This window comes from Sorex fumeus, unplaced genomic scaffold (genome assembly GCF_029834395.1).
Source record: "Sorex fumeus unplaced genomic scaffold, SorFum_2.1 ptg000010l, whole genome shotgun sequence".
Lineage (NCBI taxonomy): Eukaryota > Metazoa > Chordata > Mammalia > Eulipotyphla > Soricidae > Sorex > Sorex fumeus.
In genome coordinates, this window is record NW_026606067.1 from 1,344,156 (window position 1) to 1,352,184 (window position 8,029).

At 62.1% G+C, this 8,029-nt stretch overlaps 1 protein-coding gene across 1 annotated transcript; it reads right to left on the reverse strand.

Annotated features, from left to right (window-relative positions):
• Positions 1-761: 761 nt before the first annotated feature.
• Positions 762-5,691, reverse strand: ELF3 (E74 like ETS transcription factor 3). Its single transcript, XM_056110812.1, is given in 10 exon segments — positions 762-954; positions 1,918-2,113; positions 3,572-3,688; positions 3,795-3,822; positions 3,824-3,885; positions 4,021-4,140; positions 4,232-4,327; positions 4,416-4,637; positions 4,822-4,992; positions 5,603-5,691. Coding segments are annotated over 9 exon segments (1,119 nt in total). The 5' UTR covers positions 4,985-4,992; positions 5,603-5,691; the 3' UTR covers positions 762-839.
• Between the last annotated feature and the right edge of the window lie 2,338 nt (positions 5,692-8,029).

Genomic DNA, 8,029 nt, shown 5'->3' on the forward strand with positions numbered 1-8,029 from the left:
GGGGGCCCAACAGCTGCTACTCTCTGCCTTGCATTCCCCTCCCAGCCCTGGCCCGCATATCGGGAAAGGCAATCCTGAGTCCCTCCTGAGTCCCCGCAGAAACCCGCCCTCCCCCTGGGGGCGCCTCTGACTTTGCCTTCAGCTCCGCAGGCAGACAGACAGATACCTCTGTCCTGCACACGCCCCCCCCCCCCCCCCCCCAAGCCCAACTTTATGACCTCATCCAATCCAGAGGCCCGGGATTCCAGTGGCAGGAGAAGCTGAGACAAAGGTTAGAAAAAGTCCAGAGGCATTTTATTGTAGCCCTCGGCCCCCATGCACAGGGGGCAGAGAGCCAGGAGCCCCCTTCGGTGGTCCTGGTCTTACCCGCCTCTCATGGGTCCAGCCAAGGCTGGGAACAGTCTAGTCTGACCACCAGCACTCTGGTGGGAGAGGAACGGGGAGGGGAAAGTTCTAAAAAAAAAAAAAAAAGATGTCTATCATCTGTAAAGTACATAAATTAGGAGTGCATGACCCCCGCCGGCGGAGTCCAAGCACGGAGCGGGAGGCGGGGCCGAAGCCCCGTCCTGGCCTCCAGGGGCCTCCGGGGCCCGCGCATGCGCAGTCCAGGCGTCTGCGGGAGTTTCCTAAACAGGAGCAGGGCTGCAGGTACATCAACGCAGGGGCTGTGCTCGCCCTCCCAGACCTTCACACTCCAGCGCTTGTAATTCCAAGAGAGGGCGGCGAGGAGGAGGCCAGCGGCCCCGGGTCCCCAGCTTCTGTCCACAGCACAGCCGGGCAGGCGTCTGGACTGCGAGTCCTCAAGTCCGTGTGGTTTGTCCCGGGTCTCACGCGGACCCTCAGTTCCGACTGCCAAGCACTTCGTCCTCCTTCCAGCCACTGGAGTTTTTGCCAAACTTGTAGACAAGTCGCCTGCCGTCCACACGCTCCAGGATCTCCCTTTTGTAGTAGTACCTGAGGGAGAGGGCGGCCAGGTCATTCTCAGACTCCTGTCCCCAAGGATTTCCCACCAGCTCTCCCAGGCCTGGCTTTTCCCTATCAGTGTCCTGGCCTTATCAGAAAGTCATCTGATTTGGGGCTGAAGGGATCTTAGCCATGGCCGAGGAGGAAACTGAGGCCAGGACTCAGAACAAGCTCTGCAAGTGTGAACCCAGAGGGTGTCCTCAGCAGAGTACACGTGGGGCCAGCTTGCAGCTGGTGTAGACAACCTGCTATGTGGTCTGGAGCCCAGCTTCATCTGTGGCTTGAGACCCTAAGGTAGGGGACCACAAAGACTTTGTTTTAAAATAAAGTTATGGGACCAGAGCGATAGTACAGCGGGGAGGGCACTTTTTCTTTTTTTTGGGGGGGGGGTACATGGCTGGCCCCGGTTCAATCCCCAGCATCCCATATGGTCCCCTGAGCACAACCAGAAGTGATTCCTCAGTGCAGAGCCAGGAGTAACCCCTGAACATCATCGGTGTGGCCCCCAAACCAAAATAAACAAAATTTTTTCTCATTAGTAAAAGTTTGGGTTTTCTACCAATCTGAAAATTCCCCCCCCTCCCCCCTCCTACTTTTAGATACTACCCAGGCTCATGTAATAATTTCTTGTGAGTTCGGGGCCAGAGTGATAGTACAGTGGGTAGGGTGCTTGCCCTGCATGTGGCCAACCTGGGTTTCATCCCCAGCACCCCATATAGTCTCCTGAGTCTGCCAGAGTGAGCCCTGAGCACCGCTGAGTGTAGCCCCAAACCAAAAGTGGATAGTAGCAATAATTTTTTGCAAGCGTAAAGAGTGTAAGAGGCCCGACCTGGAGGTCAGCTCTCCACATTCTGCCATTCCTTCGGGCTCATCATTTCTCAGTGCTGCAGGGTCCAGGGGGCAGGGGGAGATTGGGGCCTGTGGGGGATCAGCAGCTGCCCAACCCCCGCTCACCTCATGGCCCTGCTCAGCTTCTCATAGGTCATGCTGTTATTCTTTTTCTTCTGACCCCACAGCTGTGCCACAGCCTCGGAGCGCAGGAACTTGAAGACGCCCTCTTGTCGGTTCTCCCACTTCATGAGGCCCTCGTTGAGCTCCGGGTGGATGAGGATGTCCCGGATAAACTCCCACAGGTGAGTACCTCTGGGGGCTGCAAGGCCAGAAATCCATTAGCCAGCAGGCCAGGGGCATCCCATCCACTCCCATGGCCTGGCCCAGTACATGAGATAGCACCAGACACATCCTAGTAACCCCCCAGCACAGCCTACTGACCACCAACGTACAGTTACAGGCCATTAACGTACAGCCTATTGACCACCAACATACAGCTACAGGCCACAACACAGAGCTACAGACCGCCAACATACAGCTAGACCACCAGCGTACAGCCTACAAACCACCAACGTATAGCTACAGACCACCAACATACAGCTAGACCACCAGCATATAGCCTACTCACCACCAACGTACAGCCTACTGACTAACGTCCAGCCTGCTAACCTGGTCTACTCACCGCCAACATGCATCCTACTTTTTTTTTTTTTTGGCTTTTTGGGGCCACACCCTGCGATGCTCAGGGGTTACTCTTGATTCTGCACATAGGATTAACTCCCGGCAGTGCTTGGGGGACCATACAGGTTGCAGGGGTTGAACCCAGGTTGGCTATGTGTGAGACTAATGCCCTACCAGCTGTTCTATTCCTTCAGCCCCCATACAGCCTAATGACACATTGACACATCCTTGTAGCCCAACAAACAGCCTTCTGGGCTGACCACTGGCACAGCCTACTGACCCACCCACACATCTTTGTAACCCGCTAACATACAGTCGACTGACCCAGCAGCACGCTGCCTGGTAACCAGTACACTGTCAACTCTAAGTACCTGGGCCTAGTAACCAACAGAATATTGGTTCCTAACCAGGTTCCAAACCAGGACAGTGTTTCCACAAACTGGCACACATGCCCGCTGACCAACCAGCACGCACATCCCCCCTACACATCACCCACCTGCTCACCATAACCAGCACAGCTACCAACCCCAGCCAGCCATAACCAGCACCCACTCGCTCAGAGACCCAAGGGTGTTGGCTGCCCCCGGCCCCGGAGCTCTGTCTCTCTGGGCACGGATGTGTCACCAACTCAAATATTGATCCAGCATCTGGCTGGGCTACGGGGAGCCAGCAGCCAAACGCAGTGGGGCTGCCGGCCACCAACAGGGTGGGGGGGAAGGGCCTGGCCGTCCAGGATAAGCTGGCACCAGCTCAGGAGACCTCCTGGAAAATATCCCCAGGAGCAGCAGAAACAGCCAGGCCCATCGAAAGAGCAAAAAAGCAGAGGCCAGAACCGCCCGGGGCTCAGCTGGTGGCACAGACGGGAGGGTGCGGGCCGCCCAGTGCCCACGAGCCATCTCTGCCCACCGTCAGTGTACCAGGCTGGCACGGCAGTGGGTGTGCAAGAAAGCTCCAGGTCCGTGGACCGTCCCTGGAGAGCCTTTTCCCTCCCGCCTGCCCCAGGACTGGACAGAGAGCCTCTCCCTCCTCCACAGCCCCTACGCTCGCCTGGCCCGGGACGGGGAGCCTCTCCCTCCTCTCCTCCGCTGGGACTCACCGTGCTTGCTCTTCTTGCCTTCCATACATTCACGGGACTCTTTGCTCAGCTTTCGGGGTCGGCCCCGTTTCCGCTTCTCGTGCTTCGGGTCCCCCTTCTTATAGCTGGGAAAGCTGTCTGTGGAGGTGAGGGCACTGAGGTCAGGGCGGGGGGGGGGGGGGGGGGGGAGGGGTGAGGGAGGGGAAGGGTAGCTGGGGAAGTGGGACAGGCGTCCCTCACTCACCTCCGGGGAAGTGCTTGGTGTCGGGGGGCGTCCAGGTCGACATCGCTGCCGCCCGAGTCTGCGGAATGGGGGCTCTGCGAGGTGGTCGTCCCTGGGAGGAGGAGGCGGGGTTGGGTCAGTCCCTTGCTCCGACCCCAGTTTCTCCCTGAGCCGGGCTTCCAGGATCTTGGGGGAAGGAAAGCCCTCCCCCCACTCCAATGGGCAGCCTAGAGGTCCTGGCCCTTACCTGTGGTGGAGACATCGGAGCTGCCCGGGGAGGGGGCGCCCACGCCGTAGCTGCCAGGGTAGTAGGGGCTGGCCTGCTGGCCCTCGTCCAGAGGGTCCGGCCCAAAGGGGCTCCCCTGGTCTGGGAAGAAGAGGTTCAAGTTCAGGCGGGGCTCAGGAGGCCGGAGACGCGCCCGCACAAGCAAGGTGGAGGAAGGTGAAGGGGGCCTCACCAAGGGGGCTGGGGTCCCCCAGCGTGTCCTGCAAGGTCATGCTGTCCTTCTCCAGCAGCTCAATGATCCAGCTGAGCTCATCGGGAAAGTTGGACGCTGTGGACACAGGAGGGGGTCAGACTCCAGGCCAGGGGGGCTTCCTCTCGTCCCCGACCCCCACCCCCACACCCTGGGTGAGACTCACTGAGGTCCCACAGCTGGGAGTAGAGCTGGTCCCCCAGGGGCCCGAAGACCAGCCGCAGCTCCTCGGGGGCGCAGCTGCAGAGGGTGGCCCCGTCCATGTCGCAGCGCGAGAAGTCGATGGTGCTGGCATCGTACTTGTTCTTCTCCACCTGGTAGCTGATCCAGTCCAGGACCTGGGCCTTGGACCAGAACTGCGGCTGCTCCCCCGACCAGCTGGCTTTCTCTGAAGGCGGGGTGGAGGGGTCAGCTATGGCGGTCCCCACACCTCCCCCCAGCTGTGTAATAACACCTGCCACCCCCAACCCTCGAAGGAGCTGGGGAGAAGAACCCCCTTCCGCTCTGGTCCCCGAGATGCAGGGCCGGAGCTGCCGGCCCTCCCGTGGCAAATCCACCCGGTAAAACCCCACCTGTGCCCTCCAGCGGCATCTGAGGGTTGCTCAGGGTCAGCACCAGGTCGTCGGCCGCAAAGGGGGCGGCGGGGGGCGCGGGGGCCTGCGCGGGGTCCTCCGAGCTGTACATGGTGCTGAAGTAGTTACTGAAGACGTTGCTGATCTCACAGGTTGCAGCCATGAGGCCACCTGGGGAGCCAGACCAGGCAGGTGAGGCCAGGGCTGGGGCCAGCTGTCTGTCTGTCCATCTATCCCGGCCCCACTCTGTCCGTCCTTCCATTCATCAAGGCCCTGCGCTGTCAGTCCTGTTCCCGCTCACTCCGTCCCTAGCCCGTTCTGTCTCCCCTGGCCTCACTCCGTCCTAGCCCTGCTCACTCGGTCCTAGCCCCGCTCCGTCTGTCCTAGCCCCCGTTCCGTCTGTCCTAGCCCCGTTCCGTCTGTCCTAGCCCCGTTCCGTCTGTCCGGGCCTCGCTCTGTCAGTCCTGGCCCCTTCCGGCCTGCGGGCTGGGATCGCGGCCACACCAAGGTCATCATTTCTTGCTCCCACCCAGGAGGGCCCTCGGGTCTCCGAGCCAGCTCGGGGCACAGAAGTTTCGAACTGGGCTCACTCCCTGCCCCTTGGGCCAGGTGGGTGGGGCTGGCCGTTCATTTAGGCCACACTGTTCCCCACTACCTCCCCCGGACCATCCCCACCTGCTAAGGCGCTCGCAGACCCCAGGGCCTGCTCCACACCCGCTCTGAGAACCCCCTCCCCGGCCTGTCCAAGACTGCGGCTGGGGCGTGACAGGTGGGGACCTACCCGGGCGGTGAGCGTGGCCGGCGGGCTGCGGGACTAAGGGCCAGCGGCCAGGAGAGGGGCGAGAAATCCGGACGAGAGAGAATACAACTCCAGCAGGTGGGACGGGGCGTCTGGGCGCGGGGCTCCCCCCGCCGCCCTAAATAGGGGCCGCGGCCCCGCCCCGGCCGAGAGCGCCGCCCGGCGGGAGCCCGAGCCGCGCTCATTGGGCCCGGGGGATTTCCTGGCTTCCCGCTGGGCTCCTGGGCCCAGGTAGTGATTTGCATATTCTGTGCCACTTGGCCCGGATCCTGGCGGGCGGTGCTGGGAAATCAGGCCCGGCTGGTTTAATGATTGTCAGAGTCTGTCATCCCTCACCCTGCGGGGTTGGGCACCGGGCAGCGGCCGGGGCGGGCGGCGGGAGTGCCGCCGGGGTGGGCATCTGCACTTTCGGACACCACCCTCCCCCCCATCAGGAAATTCCTCCCCGGGGGCCCGCGGGGACGCTGGGAGAGGCTGCGGGGGCGGGAGCCCGGGCTGAGAGGCTGCAGCCCGTTCCCCCCCCCCCCCCCCCGAGTCTGGGGGCTGAGGTCAGGGTGTGTGGTCAGCACCCCCGGGCAGGGAGGGAGCTCCTCCCGCACTCAGCCAGCAAGGCCTCTGCTCCGCGTGCACCCCGCCCGGTGACCCCCGGCTCCCCGCCGCCCTTGCTCCAGCCTGCCCCTCGCCGCTGGGGCAGCGCAGCCAGGCCGAGGTGTTGCTGCAAGCCGCGTGGACCGGCTGGTCCCCGGCTGCCGCGCTCGGGTCTCGGCCGCCTGCTGTCTGCTGCCCTCTGGCGGCCGCGTCCCGCCAGCGCCGTAGACTGGCGCAGCCCGCGCGCTCCTTGGCCACTGGTCACAGGACTCCTCGCCCCCAGAACCTCAAGCCCCGCGCTGGACCGCGTGGCCGACCCAGTCCGGAGCCGAGAAAACGTCTGGACGGCATGACCAGCTCTCGGAACCAGGCAGGCAGATAAAGTGACCCTCACTCTGTCTTCAGGCTGACACTCCGCACCTACCCATGGTTCCCACACCCCCCGCCCCCCCCCTCCCAGAGCGCTCTGCCTTTCCAGGGCCTGGACACCTGTCCACGCCCCGGACTCTAGGCACGGACTCCAGGGACCTGAGCTAGCATGCTGGGTGTTGGGTAGGAGCAGGGACAATTAATCCCTAGGCACCCCCACACAACCCTAGACTTGGGGGAGAGCCGGGATGATGCACTTGTGCCCCTCTGGTCTGAGCCTCATGCGCCCCCTTCCCTGGAGCCCCCCAGACTTAAGCCTTGGGCAAAGATGGAGGCACTGGGTCCACCCCACCTCCTACCAGGCTCAGCCAGACCAAAGGTTGCCAGAACACCAGAACATTCACCATCTCCAAGAGCTTCTCATCTCCAGCTCTCAGAACTGCTGGGGGAGGGGGGGGGGGCTCTGCTGGGCCATGGCTGGCAGGCGGGCCCCCAGCTATGGGGCAGGATTTTCCCCAGCCCTTCAGGGGGCCTCCCCCAAGGAGCCCGAGGCGGCACACCCTCCACCCAGTCAGCGGCCCTGGAATGTGGGAGAACCGGCTTCTAGCCCCAGGACGCTCACGTGCGCCCATGCCCTGGAGGGGCAGCTGGCCCCAGGCACCAGCCTTCACAATATGGGCATATGGAATCTTTATGCGTATGCTTACAACAAATGCGTTGCCCCAGCCGTATCTCCATAAAAAGAAAAATTAACGCCTCCAGACCCAACCAAACAAACACAAATCACCCTCCAGAAGTCAACAGGTTTCATTCAGATCAGATTTGCATGAGCTCTGCTGAGCTGGGGGAATGAGGTGAGGAAAAAGACTTAAGGTCTGGGGGAGGGGGGTTCCCAGCCGGTGAAGGGACCCCCAAAGGCAGCTTGGGGGTGCTGAGAGCTTCCCAGTGGACAGCCAGTGCCAAGGCTGCAGGAAAGGAGGCTGCAGGGTCGGGGCGGGGGGTCCCATGAAAGGACCCCTGGGAATGATCAAACTGCTCCTTGTGGCAATACGCAGAGAGCTGCCAGCTCAAAGCTGGGCGTCGTTTCTACATTCAGAGCGATCTGTTAGGCAGCAATAAGATCTCCAAGCAGGGGATGCACGCGGGGGTGGGGCTGGGGTGGGGGAAGGTGGGAATGGGGTGGGGGAGGTGGGGGTGGGGGGGAGGTCTGCCTTGACACACGGCAGACAGACAGACAGACAGAATGGCAAAGCCCTAGTAGAGCACTTTGCCATCAGATTGTGTGAGCTGAAATGTGCCCTGTGGCGATGTGGGAGAGGCTCTCTCAGGAAGCTGAGCGGGAGCAAGGGGGAGGGGGAGGGGGGGGGGAGAGAGAGAGAGAGAGAGAGAGAGAGAGAGAGAGAGAGAGAGAGAGAGGAAGGGACTCCTGAGTCCCACTTGAATGTCAGGTGT